At 45.5% G+C, this 20,152-nt stretch overlaps 1 protein-coding gene across 2 annotated transcripts; it reads left to right on the top strand.

Moving 5' to 3' along the window:
- Positions 1–6,891: 6,891 nt before the first annotated feature.
- On the top strand, positions 6,892–11,257 carry LOC143745598 (uncharacterized). 2 transcript variants are annotated; one of them, XM_077237713.1, is made up of 5 exons: positions 6,892–7,453; positions 8,123–8,278; positions 9,923–10,134; positions 10,365–10,678; positions 10,790–11,257. In XM_077237713.1, exons 1-5 carry the CDS (start codon positions 7,272–7,274, stop codon positions 11,009–11,011), a joined length of 1,086 nt encoding a protein of 361 aa, XP_077093828.1. In that variant the 5' UTR covers positions 6,892–7,271; the 3' UTR covers positions 11,012–11,257. The 2 variants fall into 2 exon arrangements, with proteins under 2 accessions (XP_077093828.1, XP_077093829.1); XM_077237714.1 differs by having other exon boundaries at positions 6,892–7,466.
- The last annotated feature ends 8,895 nt before the right edge of the window (positions 11,258–20,152 follow it).

Raw genomic sequence — 20,152 nt, 5'->3', positions numbered from 1 at the left:
AGAGCGTTGGGATAGCACTGCACCTACCCCCACCTCTGACGCATCAACCTCCACCACGAACTGACGTGAAGAATCAGGGGCAATAAGGATGGGGGCTGAAACAAAGCGGCCTTTCAGTTTGGCAAACACAGCTTCCGCTGTGTCTGTCCACCTGAACGCCGTTCTGGGGGAGGTCAAGGCAGTCAGAGGTGCGGCTAGTTGGCTGAAGTTGCGAATAAAACGCCGGTAGAAATTGGCGAAGCCCAGAAACCTCTGTAGGGCCTTACGGGAATCTGGGCTTGGCCACTCGACCACAGCCTTAACCTTTTCAGGATCCATACGCACTCCTTCAGACGAAATGATGTGCCCTAGGAAAGGAACAGACTGTGCATGAAATTCGCATTTCTCCGCCTTGACAAAAAGCCCATTCTCTAGCAACCTCTGAAGCACTCGTCGGACGTGCTGCACATGTTCCTGGAGAGAAGATGAAAAAATCAATATGTCATCCAGGTAGACATAAATGAACTGATCTATCATATCACGCAGCACATCATTGACGAGTGCCTGGAAGACCGCAGGGGAGTTGGACAGCCCGAACGGCATGACCAAGTATTCAAAGTGCCCCCTGGGGGTGTTAAACGCAGTCTTCCACTCATCCCCCTTCCTAATGCGAACCAAATGATATGCGTTACGTAAGTCCAATTTCGTGAAGACGGAAGCTCCCTGTAACCTCTCGAAAGCTGAAGACATCAACGGCAAAGGATAAGTATTCTTTACCGTGATGTTGTTCAACCCCCGGTAATCGATACAAGGTCGCAGAGAACCATCCTTCTTCCCCACAAAAAAGAACCCCGCCCCCGCTGGAGAAGAGGAAGGGCGAATGAACTTGGTTGCTAGAGAATCAGAAATATATTTCTCCATGGCCTCCCTCTCAGGAACAGACAGTGAGTATAACTTGCCCTTGGGCGGAGACTTACCTGGCAGTAAATCTATGGCACAGTCATAGGGACGATGCGGAGGGAGAGAAGCAGCACGAGACTTACTAAACACTTCCTTCAGGTCCAGGTACTCCCTGGGCACGCTAGACAAATCCCCTGCTTCCTCCTGAAACATAAAAACAGGCACAGATGAACAAGCAGACACAAGACAGGACTTATGACATTCCTTGCTCCACTCCAGCACAGTTCTTTGCTGCCAGTCTATACGGGGGTTGTGGTGGATGAGCCAGGGGTGTCCAAGAACGATGGGTGCGAGGGGTGAATCCAGTATGTAAAAAAAAATAGTCTCAGTGTGGTTGCCAGATGTGATGAGGGTAATATCTTCCGTCGTGAGTGAAATAGTGGGAAGTTCTTGACCATTAAGTGCGTGTACTGCAATCCTGTGAGTGAGGGGCTTGAGGGGAATCTGAAACTTGAGTGCAAATGATCTGTCCATAAAATTACCTTCAGCCCCGGAGTCCAAAAGTGCTCTACAGTCGTGCTGGTGGACTGACCATCTTAGTCTTACCGGGAGGAGGGTAGATGTGGATGAGGTCTTCTTGGCGGAGATCCCACCCGATAGTAGCCTCATACTTACTATCGGGCTTGACCTTTTACCGGGCAGTTGTATGCGAAATGTCCCGTACCCCCGCAGTAGAAGCAAAGGCCCTGGGACCTCCGCCTTTCCCTCTCCTCCCGGGAAAGCCGAGCTCGCCCCACCTGCATGGGTTCGTGATCGTAGACGGGACTGACCGCGTCCCTGCCGCTGGACCTAGGACCCTCGGCTCCTTCCGGTGTGCGGGTGAACGACCCTCTTCGCTCGACTCGTGAGAGTCGAGCGTCCACCCGCAGTGCCAGCTCGATTAGTTCCTTTTAAAGATGTGGGGAGGTCCAGGGCGTAGATCTCCCTCTGGACGCGGTCAGCCAACCCATGCAGGAACATGTCCCACTGCGCCTCCTCGTTCCATCGACATTCGGCCGCCAGGGTCCGGAACTCGATGGAAAAGTCCGCAACCGACCTCTCTCCCTGATGCAGGTCGGCCAACACCCTGGCGGCCTCTCTCCCCGCGACGGCGCGGTCGAAAACTCGTCTGATTTCGGAGGAGAGTGTCTGGAACGAGGCGCAGCATGGGTCTTGGTTCTCCCACACCGCCGTTCCCCATAGCGCCGCCTTTCCCGTCAGAAGGGTCAGGACGAACGCTACCTTGGCCTGTTCAGTCTGAAAAGTTCTTGGTTGTAGCGCAAAATGCATTGAGCATCGTGTCAGAAAGGCTCTACAGTACCCCGGAACTCCCCGGAATAAGCCTCCGGAACCGGTAGGCGGGGCTCAGACTGGTGGTGGAACTCTGGTGGTGTGGGGGGAACGGCTGGTGCGGGTGGCGCAGTGGGAGCTCGCATTTGTTGGATCTGCTGGGTAAGCTCGGACACCTGCGCCACCAAAGATTGTACCGCACGACCCGTGTCATTCAAATTTCTCTCTTGGGAATCCATCCTACGTATGCTGTGCCGAATGAAGTCCTCCAACGAAGACGATGGTGCACTCGCTGCTTCCATGGTTTGGTCAGATCGTTCTGTCATGGCGGGGAACAGAACACAGGAAGCAATAGCAAGTAACTCAATTTATTAATGACCAAAACAATGACACGGGCGTGGAATGGTAGCGCAGGGACTTCGATGGCCAGAAGTGATGACAGGAACCGTGAAGTGGTGAAACACAGAAGACGGAATCCACACAACCCAAACGATAATCCACAACGAAACGACAATCCACGAAGAACACGAACACCGGACGAGCGGGATGACAGGACTGGAACACCGACACAGGAGACATCAAACAACGATCTGACAAAGAGGACAAAAACCGGTGAGTTATAAATAGGGTGAGGAAATGGACTGCAGCTGGTGGTGATATGATGATCAGCTGGAGCGGATCAGGTAATGACATCACACTCACGCCCACTACACACGTGCATTCATACCACAACATAAACACGAGACGAGAAGGAACCAGAGAATAGTATACCGTGACAGTTCTATTTCGAGATATTGAGTCATTATTTCAACATAAGTAGCCTAATCTGTGATTTCGACATAGTTATTTCGACGTAATAACGGGACAGTCTAATCTGCACTAAACCACTCTAAGCGTTCTTGTAGCCTAATGATTTTCTATGGGCAGCGTTCGAATTGATTTATGACTCTTGGGGGGTCCACGAAAATGTAGGCTATGTAATTATAAAATGATCAATTCTGAAGACTACCTTGTTATGTACCCTACTGTAGGCAAAATATATATGGACCAATGTTAGGATTTTTCCTGTCTCAAAATGAGGCAGAGGTGGCAAAATCCTAACACTGGGGGGGCATGATAAATTCATTAATCTGGTGCACTTTGTTGTCACTCGAATCTGTTGTTAAAAATAAATGAGAATCCACCCGCCAACACCCATATTTGATTTAGATATCTGCATCTGATCTTCACATTACAATTATTCAATTATGATAATATGGTAATATATCACACTGAAGTAGACCGATTTAAAATTAACATTTATTTAACTGAAAAGTTCTTCTTTTGGCAAAATTACATTTCCTTTAAACAGAGGCTTTACCCCCTTTAAACTTAAATTGTCAATGTTTAATTTTTGAAAACACTCTTATCTGAATATTTTTTTGTATCTCTATAAAGGGCACTTTTCCCCTAATTTTATTGAATGTATGCTCTAAATTTCATTTCAAATTCTTACATTTTATTAATAGGCTATTCAATTAAAATAATAAGACAGCCTAGTCTAGTGGCTGCTACCAATCAAATTACATACCGGATAGTTAAATTGAAAAATTATAGCTGTATTAAATGAGATTATGAGATTGTTTTAAATATTTTTTTTTATATATATATATATACAAATAAGGAATGTTGAAAAGAATGATACTTTGAAACTAAACCGACAGTAGGAGGCGGCAGGCGGCCGTCTTAATGAGCGAGTCATTGAGTCATTAATTTAAACGATTCGTTCAAACGGCTCATTTATTCAGAATGAGCCGGTTTTATAATGGGTAATTTAATCTTTGACTCGTAAGTAGCCTAACTTAATTTTAACTAGGCCTATTTGTTTATTGAACTGTTATGAAATCAATATTTCGGTTTCAATCGTGACGGCATTCAGGAAAACAGCACTCTGGTCGTGTGTAGCCTATATATCGTTTCTTAACTCTAAATTAATATGTTATAAATAACTGTCCGAGCCCCAACAGCGCAACTTTGTACAGTCCTTATTTAGCGGGTGCACCACAACAACAACTCACTCTGCTAGATGAAAATGCCCTGTGGCAGGACTCCTGTGCTATAGCTACTGCCCTGATTGCTGCCTCACATTTTTAATGTTAAAATATAGCCTATTTGGGACCCCCCAAAATCCAAAAATATATTTTTTTATGGGGGTCCCTATGACTTATGGAGTCGCGAGCGCGGTGAACTCGTGAACTGGAGCATCTCGTCATAAATTAAAACAAAATTATGAGAAATAGCCTATATAGACAGTTTGAAATGTCTTTAAACGAAACAATTCAAAACTAAAATAAATACACTACTGTCTATAATCCATTATGTGCATTTCTCTCTAAGCGCATAAGGAGATGGTTTATGTACGGATAATGTTTTATGGGTTTCTCTGTCTGTTCTGTTTATTCTGCATTGTCTCCTCAATCAAAAGCATCTGATTCAGATCAGGTCATTAACATGGGCTTTATACATAAGAGCATGTGTGGTGATGGGGTGACTTCAGGACTCCTGTGCTATACTGCACCAGCCCAACAATAGTCTGGGATAAATATTTACAACACTGTGTTTGAATTATTGTGTTAATGTATAATTGTTCACCTCTTCTAAAAATAAGAAACATTTTCTTGGCCTTGTCACCAAACTCTTTCTGAAGCTCACTAGTCATGTAGTCCAGTGTTTCCTGACCCTGAAGACCCGTTGCTGAAGTCTTCCTCCTTTCACTGCTTAGGCTATGTCTCAGAGTCTCCACTGAAGAGCTGATGTGTGGATCGAGATGATGATCCGAGAGGAAGTGATTATGATAAAGAGCAGGGAAATGTGTTGTGTTTGGTGTATCTTCAGGAACAGGGTTGGGAAACAGTGAGGTTTCCTTTTTTTATGGTAAAATACAGTCCCTAAAAATGTCTGCAAATAAATGACAATCAGTTCTATGTGATAGTTTACTGTATGTACAATATGTTCATTTCTCTCATCAAGTAACCATTAGGGTGTAGGCCTATTGTTAGTGTAAGTGTACAATATTTGTGTAAGATTTTGCACTGTCTCTCAAGTATTTGTATGTTAATTACCCTTGAACAACAAGGGATAGGCTATACAAAAAAGATTGTTCCCCTGAATCAAGTTGTATTTTCTTTTACATTTTTCCCCACTTCTTTCTATTTTTTTTTTATTTTTATTTTTTTTGCGGCCAGCAGTTAGTCATTTTGTAGCATAATGATGTGTAATCCGAATGGTTTACCATTATAAGAACCAGTGCAGTCATGTGTTGTGTGAATCAAGTGTGCTGAATTTGATGAACTGTCACAAAGGTGGCACAGTAATAAATCACCTCTCCCCCCCCCCCCCCCCCCCCTTAATTACTCCAAAGGAATGCATAATATAATCAAAATTGTTTCTTTAGAATCCTTGCAGTGGCTTAAGCATCAACAAGGTAATATTTCGTTTAAGTGATGGTCAGTTTTTGTACTCAGTTACAACACTAAAACTCTCATTTAGAAAGAGTCTGGAGGACAATGAGGCTTACATGCACATCCATTTTCTCCCTCACATACAAAAGGTACCAGTCTGAATATTATGCATTTTAGAAAACGTATTTCTGTATGATTTATAAGATTGTTTCCTCATGGACACCAAAACACTCCCACAAGGTCAAAATTTACTGCTATTACTATATTTGTGGGGTCAATTGGTCCTCAGAACGTAGGGATTACCAGCGCACTCACACACAAATACTGCAAGTAGCCTAGTGCATTATCATGACGTAGTAGTTTTGGCGCATGCGCATTCAACAACGTAATAACATTTTGTGGATGGTTAAATGTTATTTTCCTCTCATTGTGTAGTTAGACTTTATGGTTAAAGAACTTGACTCATCCAACTAACTAAAAGTCAATCATGTATTGTGTGTAGTCTAAAAGTATAGGCTACGAAACAATCAATGTCAAGGTAAGAGGGAAGTCCGCTTTTTGCAGGAGTTTTGTGACTGTCATTAGCTTTCCAGTTGTTTGGTCAGTTCGCACTAGCAACATTCAAGTGAAAAAAATGTTTTACAATTTTCGGTTACTTTCATGAATGTGGCGCTCTTTTTTGACTTGATATTTGTTAAAGTTTGTCTATAGAACTAAACATAAAAATAAAATTGAAACGGTTTACTTGTGTATTTTGTTACCCGTGTAATTAAACTAAGCATTTTTGCTCGTTGGGGAACCATTTAAACTTTCGCACTTAACAAATCCTGACCAAATTTTTAATTGTAGTAAATAAGCCCAAAAAACATGATAAAACCATGGTTAATAAACAGACAAGCCCATCCCCCCTCTTCATAAAGTCTCTCTCCGCTCTGGAAATATTACCACTCCAATCACATACTCTGGTGTGAAACAGTGTTCTTTTTCTTGTCTGAGAGTTGATTGATAGCTTTTAGATGCGTTATTGGAAGCTTCACCCTCTGGTTACATAGCACCAAGAACATGTTTTTATTTTTTTAGACAAAATCGCACAACCTTTTCCAACCTTTTAAGTAAACAGTGAAACAAACTATCACATTGTAATTTAAAAAAGTAAAAATGTCAAATTTAAGCAGTATTTACATATTTTGGTAATATCACCCTGTAATTGTATCCCTCAGGAGTGTCTTGATTGCTACACTGGACTGTATTTTATTGATCTGATGTTTTTTCTTTTCTTTTTTCTCTCTTTTCAGCGAAGAACCACATGTTCTTCAGGAGGTGCTGAGTGCCATCTCTGAGAGCCTGCAGTCATTAGGTGCAGAGCTGAGACAGGCTGCGGTAGATACACACTGTGATAACTTTTTCTTTAGACTGGAAAGCATTGTCCATGTTTTGTCCAGATTTGTTGTGTACAGACCACTGCGACATGAAGAGGAGATATTTTCACTATTAAATGTTGCATTGCATGAGCTACATATCTTTTCTTTGCCAGTCCAAACCTGTGAAAGGTTTTTCTTTCTCAGTGAAGAGCAACTGAAATATTTACTTGACGAACATTTCACAGTTAAAGAAATTGCTGCAATGTATTCTCTAAGTCAACGAACAATCCGGAACAGAATGACCCAGTATCAGTTATCTGTGAGGCAGACTTACAGTGATATCACTGTTGAAGACTTAAAAAGAAATGTAATAGAATTTATTGCCAGTTGTCCTAATACAGGACAAAAGATGGTCATGGGACATCTTAAAGCAAGAGGTATAAGGTACGTTTCAAACGTGAGTATGTTTCAAAAAGAGTGTTACTTCTTAACCATAGAGACATGGTTTATATTCCTCATCAAACTTCTAGCATGTCATGTTACTTCTAGCTTGTATTCGCTGACTCTCAGCTGATCTACGTCTACATAGGAGTACGGTTCCTATCATGGTATCTCTATATAGACCATTCAGTATTATTCAGTAGCTTAGTGTGTTGCTCAGGAGCTAATTAGCCTCTTCCATACCCAGCTCCAGGCACCTCTCTTTGAAAGTAGGACTTCGCCTTCTGATATTCAAATCTGATTAATTTCTATTGCCAATAGAAACATTAATGACATCTGCTATACATTTGGTTCTGTTCTGTTTACCCTTGTAGCAGGGATCTTCAACCCTGCTCCTGGAGAGCTACTGTCCTGCAGACTTCAGTCCCAACCCTGTAATTATCAAGCAACCCTGAACACATCATTAGCCCCTTCTGGTGTGTTTGATTAGGGTTGGAGCTAAAATCTGCAGGACGGTAACTCTCCAGGAGCAGGCAAACAGACTAGTTGTTGTCATACAATACATCAATTTAGGAAACAAGGTTGTCTTTTACTGACATTGATATGCATAGCAACATATTTTGACTAAGGAGGAGAAACTTTTGCATGTCATTATAACAGTTCTGTTTCTAGGGTACAACAACGAAGAGTTCGGGAGGTTATGAGAGCCATTGATCCGGTTGGAACTATGTTACGTGGACTGGAACTGAATATTGTTCCAAGACGCCCTTATTCAGTTCCAGCACCTCTCTCCCTGTGGCATATTGATGGCAACCATAAACTCATCCGGTAAGACTTTTAAAAGAAGGTACCGTTTAATGTTTTATCATTATTTTTTTTTTTTGTAATTAGTAACATTATTAGTAGGTAGTATTTTTTCTGGACAACAAATTTTTTTTTGTTGTATTTTTAAGTTTTTATTTTTTCGATTATTCGTCTAATGCGGGAAAAAAATAGACAACTGTAAATACATAGCTGAGTGCTGAAGTTACTACGTCACTCTGTAGGTCAAAACGCAGAAGTGAGTTAGCATTTTAGCACTCCTGGTTCCCTCGCTCTAAAGTCTATGGGATTCTTGAATGGGTTTTTGCTAAATCGCCTGAAATAAGGTCTGTGGTTAACAAAGCTTCTAAATATTTTCACATTTTGATCTATGACATTGAACACACAGTTATAACCTGCTTGTGGTTTTTTAAACTGTATTGTGTCTGCTTGTGTTTTTAAAAAACTTTATATAGGCTTCAAAATGTATAAATTTTGGATGAACTTGTAAAGATTATCTTGATAGACAAAATGTGTAAGGGTCACAACTCTTTGTTAAACACAGATCTTATTTTTTGCGATTTTCCAAAAGTCTATGGGGAAAATGCATAGTTTTTCGATCGAGGGAATCCATGCGCCGCTAGCTTCCGAGTTGTCCTACAAAGTGACGTCATGACTTCGGCACTCTAGAGGGAATGCATTGACGTCACTTTACCGCCGGAACAACCCCTCTCAGCCTGACTGAGTGGCAAAAGATCTGCTGCGTGACTGGATTTAATAGGAGAAACTGCGAAAATGCGACTAAAACGAACAATTTGATCAATTTAAACTAAATGTTGGACTCAAGTGTTCCTTACAACTTACTAAAGTTCCAGTGATCCATGGATATTGACATGCAGCCAGGAATCGTGTTGCCTGACATTTATGTTAGCCTGATTTCGACACCGGGGAGATAAAAGCAATATAGACCTAAACATAAAGCAAATTTGCCCGTGAACTCTTTATATAAATACAATATAGGTAGGTCTAAATCCGGGTGATCACTTATATCAGTGTTATATATAGCATCATATCCTCCAGCCCTTAAACTTTATATATATTTTTTTTGGTCCGTGTTTATTAAAAAACATCCAATAATGCAGAATATGCAATGATAAATATTTAATTGATGAGTTGTTAATATATATAACAATACAAAATATATGGGTATGGTTTTACACCTAAATTCAGCATATTGACACAAAATGATAACTGTAAATCCACCTTTCGCTGACTGGAGTCCAGTTGTTTCTGTGAATTGCAGCGATCCATTTGCTCCTCTTTCTATAGCAGTCTGTAAAAATATACCTCTGATTCTTTGTCAAATCTAGTTGTACAGTCAATCGCAAAGCTCTTTCGCACTTTATATGTGTTGTGTTTGTTTTTCGCGGCATTCACGGCTCATTCAGTCTTTTTGCCACTCACTGTGAGTAACTGCAGGCACTCCGGCGACGGTGACGTCACGCGCATACCCTCTATTTGCAAATACACAATATAAAATTTAAAAAGTTGATTTATCATTTGAGGCATTACAATAATCAGCCATCATATCTATACCATCACATTGTCAACTGTTCCTGTTAAATAATTTATTTCTAATTATATATTCTCTCTTCCTCCCTCTTTTCACAGTTGGAGAATAGTTGTCCATGGGGGCATTGATGGCTTTAGCCGTAAAATTATGTTCCTGAAAGCCAGTAATAACAACAGGGCCTCTACTGTACTGCAATGTTTCTTGGAAGCTGTGCATGTTCATGGTCTGCCTCAGCGTGTCCGTAGTGACCATGGTGGGGAAAATGTAGATGTGGCAAGGTTCATGCTAGAACATCCTGATCGAGGACCTGGTAGGTGCAGTAAGTCAAGAGTATAAAATACATATATATATATATATATATATATAAATTCTACACAGGTGTTCATTATTGTATCACATTTAGAAAAGGATTGGCTGTCATCTGTCCCTAGTTAGATTATCAGTGAATATTTCCATTGATTGCAGTTGTTTTTGTTGAATTATTGAATTATTGATGTTTCTGTTAAATTAAGATTATTAAATGTGTACATTCTCTGTCAGAGCGCAAGAGCTACATCACGGGCAAGAGTGTCCATAATCAACGCATAGAGAGGCTATGGCGAGATTTATGGTGCACAGTCATCCATATTTACTATGCGGCCTTCCGGCACCTGGAGGACATTGGAGCTCTTGACCCGAACAGTGATGTTCATATCACATGCCTACACTTTGTGATGATTCCGAGACTGAACTGGCATCTGAAGTTCTTTTCTGACACCTGGGCCCGACATCCCCTCTCTTCGGAGGGCTACAAGTCTCCCCAGCAGCTGTGGGTGGCTGGACTACTTGTTGCACCACAACAGCTCCCTGAAGAGGTATAAACAGTTCCAGATTTACTTCAATATTGAACTCTTGACCAATGTTTATATTTACAAATCTTATTACAAATTATTAACGTACCTTACTATTATTTATTTTTCTTATAGGTTGAAATGTCTGACTGGGGTATTGATTGGGATGGACCAGTTCCTGTTGAAGATCCGCGTCAACAAACTGACATTCCAATGACGCAACCAGCACTTCGAGAGATGCTGGAGGCCCAACTCCAGGGTAGCATTGACCCTATCAAAAACAGTGACTTGTTTGGTGTGGATATTTACCAGGAGGCACTGATGGTTGCTCAAAGTGTTTTGAACAACATTCAGTAGTGAACAATCACTAAAATGGATCTGAACCTCATTGTCCTACCATTCATTTAACTCCTTTAGGTTCGGAGGATGTGGATTCCAAACTAGCCATATGTATATATATATACTAGCCTTTTACTTTTTTTTTATTTTTATTTTTTTTATCAGTTTTTGTTATTTTCACCTTTTTTTAGACAGGACAGTACAGAATGGACAAAAAGCTAAGTGGGAGCCTAATTAGAGGGGGATGTGATCGAGAAAGGTCCATAAGCCGGAACGTCCTGGTTGCGTATGCAACCCACCGTTCCCTGAAGGAGGGAACGGAGGACGTAGTCGACGCGACTGAAATGGGATCACGCTAGGGAGCCTATCATCTTCGAGTACTATTGAACGAGCCAATGTAATTGGCGTGCGTGATTCGCATCACACACTCCGCCCCCGCGGCGCGGGTATAAATACGGAAGTGGATGCACGCACTAGTTGCTTTTCGCTGAGGAGCCGAGAGTAACCCGGGGTCAGCGGTGGTCCAGCGGTAGTGGCAAGGGGACTACGTCCTCCGTTCCCTCCTTCAGGGAACGGTGGGTTGCATACGCAACCAGGACGTTCCCTTTCAGTCGATAACGTCGGACGTAGTCGACGCGACTGAAATGGGATCAACCATTGAACACGCCACTAACGCTGCCACCTTCCAGTGCCTAAACCAAAGCCTCCTGATGCCCCCGCAAACTTAAGGCGGGGAAGGACAGGGCTTAGGCCAGGGAAGTCACTGCTGTTCCTACAGGACCACTGGGAAAGCGTTCCCCGTACGTTGGAAGGAAGGGACGCTGCGGAAGCCACATCCAACCCGAGGGAGGAAATGTGGAGAATACACATATGAACTGGGCGGAAACCGGGCAGTCTAACATATGGAATGTCACTGGGGTGGCTCCAGCCTAAGACGGGGGGAGACACACCGGACAGTGACGGCAGAGAGACTCTGCCGAGGGAAGACACGGGCTCACCGCAGGGAGCCGTATCGTGGAAGAATACACATATGGGGTCACCGAAGGGACCGCAACATATGGACCCAGCCTAACACAGGTTCCACACTGCTTACGAGTGGTAGGCCTAACACCAGACGTTCCGCACGTCCGACGTCGGAGGGGTGTGGAGGAACTCAACAGGGTTCAATTTTAAGGGAACTCAACTGGAGTAGAAAGGCGCACGTATCCAGTCCATAGGAGGGGAATGGCGCCGCAAGCCGACACTTGAACCGGGCTCACGGTGAAACTGGCTTCATGAGAAGGGAGCCCACGGGAAGCAGCGGTTCAACTAGGTGTCGTCCAGCCCCCAACTCTAGAATCTGTTTAGCAAAGTATATCGTCAACGCCCAGGCGGAGCACTTTACACTCATCATAGAGGAGCTCAACACCTAAGTGGACATGTTGCATCTCGGATCTTTGCCGAAATGAAGGCAAGCACTAAGTGCAACTTTGCATGGAAACAGCCTTCCCTCTCTGCTGAATTCCAACAGATATTTGAAGAGCTGGTCTGAGGTCTATTACTTGCATTCTGTACACGTCCAAGCGAATCGGACAGAGAAGCCAGGGCTGGATCTGCCTCCTCCAGGGCAGCGCTTGCAGGCTCACCACCTGCTCCTATTACGGGAGAGGTAGGAACCTTGGGCACAATCCGAGCCGGGGTCTCAGCTTGTGAGAGTTAGCCGGCCCAGACTCCAGGCGCAATACGTTGACCGAAAGCGAGCAAGTCCCTACCCTCTAGTAGAGACCACGCGAGCAGGAGAACTGATATAACAGAATTTTTAACTCACTACCTGCAGTGGCTCAGGGGCGGTCTCTGCAGTGCAGTCGCACCAGGGACAAGGCCCAAGAGGATAAAGAGGGACACAAGGATTTACAAGACCTTGCTCCTCAGGAACCTGACGATCAGAACGTGCTTCTGCATACTTCTGCAACACGATGAGCGTCGTTTAAACACCGAGGCAACATCATTTTGAGGGTGATTTAGGAAAACAGCCTACTGCAACCCATTTTGCAGGAAAGAGAGCACTGAAGTGATCGAAAGCTTTCAGGATCTCCTCAGGGGAGAAGACGCACTCAACGACTAGGTTCCACTTCTAAAGGCGTAAGCACGCTACCCAATTCTAGGGGGTGCTCGCAGAAGTGATGGTAACTAACACATGATCTTGTGATAGCCACCTGAACCTCCGCGTTCAGATGTAAGACCGCCCGGAATCTCCGGGGGAAGAACGCGTGTGCCATCGTGCCCCGTCCCCGAAAGAGTTTCCAGGGGAAGTCAGGAAGGCTGTTGAAGGGAACCAGGTCTAGTTGGGCCAATGAGGGGCAACTATGAAGACCTGTTCCTCTCCTGACATGGCACGTAGGTGCAAGTGACGGGCGCAAAAGACAGGAGCATTGCTCAACACAACATGTGAAGATCACTGGGCTTCAGGAGCATTTTCTGCTCAGCACTTGGGTGTGACAAGTTCACTGAGCTTCAGGAGCATTCCTGCTCAACACCTGAGTGTGATAAACTCACCGAGCTTCAGGAGCATTTCTGCTCAACACTTGAGTACGAAGAACCTCACTGAGCGACAGGAGCATTTCTGCTCAGCACTTGAGTGTGACAAGTTCACTGAGCTTCAGGAGCATTACTGCTCAACACCTGAGTGTGATAAACTCACTGAGCTTCAGGAGCATTTCTGCTCAACACTTGAGTGCGAGGAACTTCACTGAGCACCAGGAGCATTTCTGCTCAGCACTGCGTGTGATGAATTCACTGAGCTACCTGTGATGGACTCACTGAGCTACAGGAGCATTGCTGCTCAACACCAGAGTGCGATGAACTTCACTGAGTTTCAGGAGCAAATCTGCTCAACATGAAGAGTGATGATTTCCCTGACTTGCAGGCGCAAGGCGACCATGAGTCGCAGTCACTTTTAGAAGGCTCACTGGGGTTAAACGCATTTCTGCGGGCCCCTGGGGCCGCTGAGTCCCAGTGTTTGTCCAAGGGTAGTCCGCTCGGTTTACCCAAACACTGGCGGAAAAATAAAACCGGGGGGGCAACTGAGCGGCCCCGGAATGGTCATGACCCAGCCGGACCCAGGGGATGGAGTCTCCACTTGCCCTGGCTATAACTGTCGTGAGGCTCGATGGCGGCACGATTGAGTAAGCGGGAGGAGTGGAATAAGGCGCCCTCAGAAGCGTCTGACTCCAAGGAGGAGGTGACGGGTGAGTTTGTGACATGCAGGGGAAGCTTGCGCAACGGTCGCAATGTCTAACAACTCGAGGCACGAATGCCCGTGTAGTCGGGGGTCGCCCAGGCCCCCGTTAAAACACGCCCTTTGTACATGGCCGCTCTGTTGAAGAGGGTTTGGCAGCAGACCGGGATGAACTATAGTCACACAGGGTGAGCTGCTCTGCCACGGTCACCTCGGGACTCGATCGTGAAGCTAGCGCTGAAGCGGTCACATATGGAGGGAGCCAAAGGCTGCGACTACCATATACCCCAGGAGCCTCTGAAAGTTCTTTCAGTGGGACCCTTTCTCACTTCAACACCAGCTGAACACATTCTCATTGGAGAGACATGTTGGACCGAGTACCTCTCCAAAACTAGAAAAGAGATACTCAGCCCGTGGGCGAGATTACTCTCTTCCAGTTGACCTGAAGACCCAACGGGCTCTGGAGCACTCGAGGGGAAGGACACTGTACTGACACTCCACCCTTAGACGCAACACACAGGATGGCCTGCGGTGCGGGAGGTAGAGATCTGAAGCACATGTCTTTCAGGTCAAAGCTGCAGACCAATCTTGGGCCAAGATGGTCACGACCCACCACCTAGTAGCACGAAGAACGAGTTTACAACTGGCCTTCGTACCGGCTGGAGGAGCGGCTATATCAAATCCTTCGCCAGCAGGATAAGATAAGCACGCACAAGTCAGGAGCACTGCTCAACACTCGGTGTGATGAATGTCACTGAATTTTCAGGAGCACGTCTGCTCAACACCTAATGTGATGACTATCACTGACTTGAGCGGGGTAGCCGAGCCTGAGGTGGGGCAGCAAAGTAGAGAGAGTGGTGTTAGTGTGCTGTGCAACACTTACCTGTCTCCACAAGCGGCAGGGGGCGCGTGAGAAGGCGGATGACCGGGTCCTCGAACGCACCAAGCTGCCTGCTGGCGACCAAGGGGGAGCTGAGGGGTGTAAGGCTATACAGGGTCACACCCGCCAGACTGGCCCTCTTGGGACCCAGGAACAGATGAAATTGCTCTCTCTTTGAAGTGTGGGTACCGCTTGCTCCGCTTTTTTTTTTTTTTTTTAGGGAGCCAGCGGCGGAACAGACACACACACAAACAAAGGCTCCACCCGGCCCTCACCCGGGGAGAGGGAGTGATCGTGCCACTCCAAGAGCATCTCATCCATTCCTGGGCGGCCCGCTCCGGAATGCTTTCGCTGTCGCTTGCCACCTGGCTTGGCAGCGCCTGGAGCGGGCTGGGCGTCTCTACTGCGGCCGGCTCCCTGCTGAGGCCTGGGTGGAGGCTGCTGCGGAGGGCCAGCAGGAGCGGCGGCCGGAGAACGCCCACGGCGACGAGCAGGCGGAGGAGCTGCCACCGGCGGCGGGTGGAGGCAGCAGCTGGCCACCGGGGCAGGATGTGCCGGATGACCTCCGTCTGCGCTTGAGCGGCAGAGAACTGTTTGATGCAGTTCTCCACCGCGTCGCCGACCAGCCCAACCTGGGAAATTGGGGAGACCAGGAACCGAACCTTGTCCGCATCCGCCATACCAACCAGGCTGAGCCAACGAAGGCGCTACTGGACCACCAAGGTGGACATCGCCAGACCGATCACGCACGCTACGACACCCGTACCCCGGAGGGTGAGGTCGGATGCAGTGCGGTGCTCACCTATGAGCGCACGGTCTGGATTACCCTCGTGCATGCCATGGGTGCCCTAGCCTGCAGCAACGCCATGGCACGCAAGAGGAAGGGGCTTGCCCACAGGCTTTGTAAGCTCTGCCCGTCGGAACGGACGAAACTCACAGGCCCTAGGGGGGAGACGAGGATCCCCCCAAAAGGCAGCGGCCGCCGGACACAGGTGCACCTGTGTCGACAGACCGCTCCAATGGAGGGAAACCTCGCAACCCTTCACCGTTCCTCCATCAAGGGTAATGAGGGGGAAAAGCTTTTCAAGCAGTTTCTGGCAGAGAAAGATGCTGTTCACCACCTGATAAGCTCTCCATGCATTTCGGGAAAGAAAGGCACTGGGGCGGCGAGCTGAGAACCAGCGCGGCCCGCCCCAAGATACCAAACTCCAGATTCCAACCGAGACTGAACGGGACACGGTGGAGGTTCCACTCGAGCCCGGCAGCCTCGGCGGCCCGTTTCAGCATAGCTGATAATTCTGGATCCGGCTCGGGCAACATTGAACTCCCGGAGGGAGACAATGCAGCCGAGTCATCATCTCCAGAAGTCAGCTCACCCTCTGATGCTGCAATCGGCGTCCTGTCCTCCAGGGGAGCCCCGAGTGAAACCGCTGGCCCACCCATTACAGATGGACCAGCAGACAACACAGGAGGCTCCAGTGGTTGCAGTGGAAGGGAGGAGTGAGGAGCCCACAGGGAATGGTTACCGGGCGGGACATCCAACACTATCCTCCGGTCACCCATCCCACACAGCACCCGAGGGTGGGGCATGGTAATGGGGACTCGCTCTCCGCGAACGAAGGCGAGTCTCGCCCTCAACACTGCGACAGTCATGTTCCCACTGTGAAAACATGAGCTGTCCACAAAAGCTGTCTCAGCGTGCTGTAAGCCAAACACGTGACACAACAGTTGTGACCATCAGAGAGAGACAGGGAACGACCGCACCCAGAAACGCACGGGCGGAATGACATCTTGAAAAAGACGCAAACGCACCCGTGTTGCTCTTTCAGAAAATAGGACCGTCACCAGTGCCGGAGCACACAGGGAAATGACCGCGGCAACACTGAACAGAGAACTGAAACAGTGAAGCACTCACTTTTCCGCCCTCTAACCAGCCATCAACACACACAAACATTTAGAAATTTGTTGCTGTTAAAACAGCAGTTGAGAGCTCAAAGCTCGCGATCACCGCTGCACTCGCGCTGTAGAACACCAGCACTGGGAGAGTCTTCCTGAAGAACACCGACACACTCGCTCGTTGTAGACAACAGCACTCTCAGAGACATCAAACGATCGGCTCCGAAGCGAAAGGCAACTAGTGCGTGCATCCACTTCCGTATTTATACCCGCGCCGCGGGGGCGGAGTGTGTGATGCGAATCACGCACGCCAATTACATTGGCTCGTTCAATAGTACTCGAAGATGATAGGCTCCCTAGCGTGATCCCATTTCAGTCGCGTCGACTACGTCCGACGTTATCGACTGAAAGGGAACTCGGGACACCAGAAGCGCAACAGTGTCCTGTGTCAGTGTGCTACCCATAAGGCTATCTGCACCAATTGTTTTTCTACTTTGCACACTTGCAGATCAGACATGTCAAATGGAAGTTTGTATCTACGGATGTGTTTTTGAAATTGTTTGCTCATTTGCAATTGGTCTTTAACAGACATTTTGAAGTTTCTGTCTATGTCTCTGTCTATCTACTATTTCCAATCTACTGGCATGGCAACCACCCAGAATACCCAACCAAATAGCAACTATTCAGAATACCAAAGCAATTGCAAAGCAATACTCTAGCAACCACCCCAGGTACCCTAGAAACCACATAACATCTTATAGCATTAAGAACAATAAAAAAATAAAAAAACGATTTACCTTTCTATTGAACATTCTATATTTTAACTTAAAAATTTGTCTGGATGAACAATAATCAAACACTCAATCGTGATGATGTAAATGTATTAAAACTATTACTTGGCAACCCAGTACACTTGAGTATGTACATATAGACAAGCAGATTTACCCATAGTATTAACGTGATTGCGATAGACACTTTTTCCTATCGCTTCTATAGGAAAGTAAAGCAAAAATGCTTAACCATAACCGAGTCTAATATTACAGTAAGTGAGTGCTTTGTGTTCACAATCTGCTAATGTGCTGCTAATATATTAATTCAAAAGAAACTTCTGAATTTATTTACAATTTATCCCATTTTTTTTTTCCAATCCACCATATTGACAAAATTGCTCCAATAGGAAATTAAATAAGGTTTAGTGCCAATATCTCTGAAAGATTGCACGATTAGACAGTGCTCGAATTGAGGGGGGGGCTGGGGGGATCCGGGACCCCCCATAAGATGTAAAAAATAGAATTAGGGGGTTCCCTCAGATATTTTTATTTTAGTAAAAAATAATAATAACAAATCTGATTAAATGCATGCAATGGGTACGGTAAATTTCGTGAATAGATTTTTTACAATAATTTGTTTTAAGTTGGCTAGTTGCCATGTCTCTTTAAAATGTAGGCCTAAACGCCCCGCCCCACATCTAAAGAGTAATTTTAACTTAAAAAATGGAGAAAAATAAACCTCCACTCGAGGTCGGGAAGAGAAAGCTTCTTACCGACTTTTTTGAGGGGTAATTGTCTCTCTCTATGTATCTTTCTACTTTATATCTACCCACACCATATCGGGGCTTTTGTATTCCTTGCGTAAATTGGAAACATTTAGGCTTCAGTTACTATTTGTGACCAGTCACGGAAACTAGGGACACAAGTCGGTTCTGGGGCATTTTGAGTTATTCATAGATTCTGAGAGTGTAATATCCAAGCTTTCCAACGATGTGTAACATGTGGAAATCTGATAATATTTGGAGAAGTTGTGGCCATTTTAAAGTAGGCACTTAAAAAAGCTCAAAGAGGAGAAAACGAGCTAAAGATTGTGCAGTTCTCACCTGTCTCTGCTGCTGGGGGTGACAATAGGGCTCATTTACATCTCATTTAGATAAGCCATACCCCCTGTAAAGCTCCTCCATGTGCTTTACAGCTTTTTTTACACTTCGAATGAGTGCACTTCTGCCGCACTAGGCGAAAAACAATTGTGCTGCACCTCTATTTGCAACGTACCAGCAACAACACACAAAGACCAATAATGCCATATAGCCTGCATATAACGCGAAACCAGCAACAACACATAAAGACCAATATGCCATATACATATAACGCAAAACCAGCAACAACACACAAAGACCAATATGCCATATAGCCTGCATATAACGCAAAACCAGCAACAACACACAAAGGCCAATATGCCATATACATACAGTATAACGCAAAACCAGCAACAACACACAAAGACCAATATGCCATATACATATAACGCAAAACCAACAACAACAAACAAAGACCAATAAGCCATAGGCCTACATATCTATAGCGCAAATAGTACGCAACGCTCGTGTGCCCAAAATGTCAACAATATTAAAGTTTATGTAGGAGGCAAATGCCTGCTGGCATTTTTCTTTAAAGAGTCATTTCTGCAATTTTCCAAATAATCACATTTCACCTCCTCAAATTACTGTTGCAAATCTCTTTACACCACTTTCTTATGTGCGTATACACACACAAATGAAATGTCCGCAAGCACATTATATCATCAGCAGGTTCAGCATCTTAAATAACGACTAAAGAGCAAATGAAGCTTAACTTACATTTCAGAAACACGCACGGCAGGCCTTCATCGCAGCAGCAAAGGTCTTAACTGCATCCTCTATTTCGATTCTCCGTCACATATGAAACAGCCAGCCACCGCTGTCAGCGAGCCGAGCCGCCGTATTGAAGCACTGAGGGCGAGCGCGCTGCGCCCATACCTCCGGTTCAGTTTCCCGAGCCCACGAAGTGCGGCGAAAACATTTTCGGTGTAACTGCCAGACGGTTCATCTCGTCTGCGACAATCTTTGCGGCATCCATCTTCATTGAATTTTGATATCAGAGAGAGCTGGCCAGAGCACAGCATAATAAGTAGCCATGTGGTTGACTTGGAGGGCGGGGGCAAAAGCGCCGGGTTATTCAGTATGGAAATACACACAGACAATGACACGCCACGCCCCTACTGCATGCTAGAATCTCCGAAAACAAGCCGATTTCAACCTCAAAATGTAAGCTTTTAAATATACCAATACTGCTATCTCAAACATGGAGAGGCTTCTTCGTGATTTCAATTAACAGATTCTCCAAAAAATTGAAAA

The sequence above is a fragment of the Siphateles boraxobius genome, unplaced genomic scaffold, assembly GCF_051911475.1.
Source record: "Siphateles boraxobius isolate OS27281-9 unplaced genomic scaffold, OSU_SipBor_1 207, whole genome shotgun sequence".
NCBI classification, from domain to species: domain Eukaryota; kingdom Metazoa; phylum Chordata; class Actinopteri; order Cypriniformes; family Leuciscidae; genus Siphateles; species Siphateles boraxobius.
The sequence above is the reverse complement of the archived record's forward strand: the minus strand, read 5'-3'. Positions and strand labels throughout refer to the sequence as shown.

Coding starts and splice junctions, on each gene's coding strand:
- LOC143745598 (XM_077237713.1), top strand. CDS start 7,272: ATGTATTCTCTAAGTCAACGAACAATCCGGAACAGAATGACCCAGTAT. Junction 10,135..10,364: donor ACATCCTGATCGAGGACCTG/GTAGGTGCAGTA, acceptor ATTCTCTGTCAG/AGCGCAAGAGCTACATCACG. Junction 10,679..10,789: donor CACAACAGCTCCCTGAAGAG/GTATAAACAGTT, acceptor TTTTTCTTATAG/GTTGAAATGTCTGACTGGGG.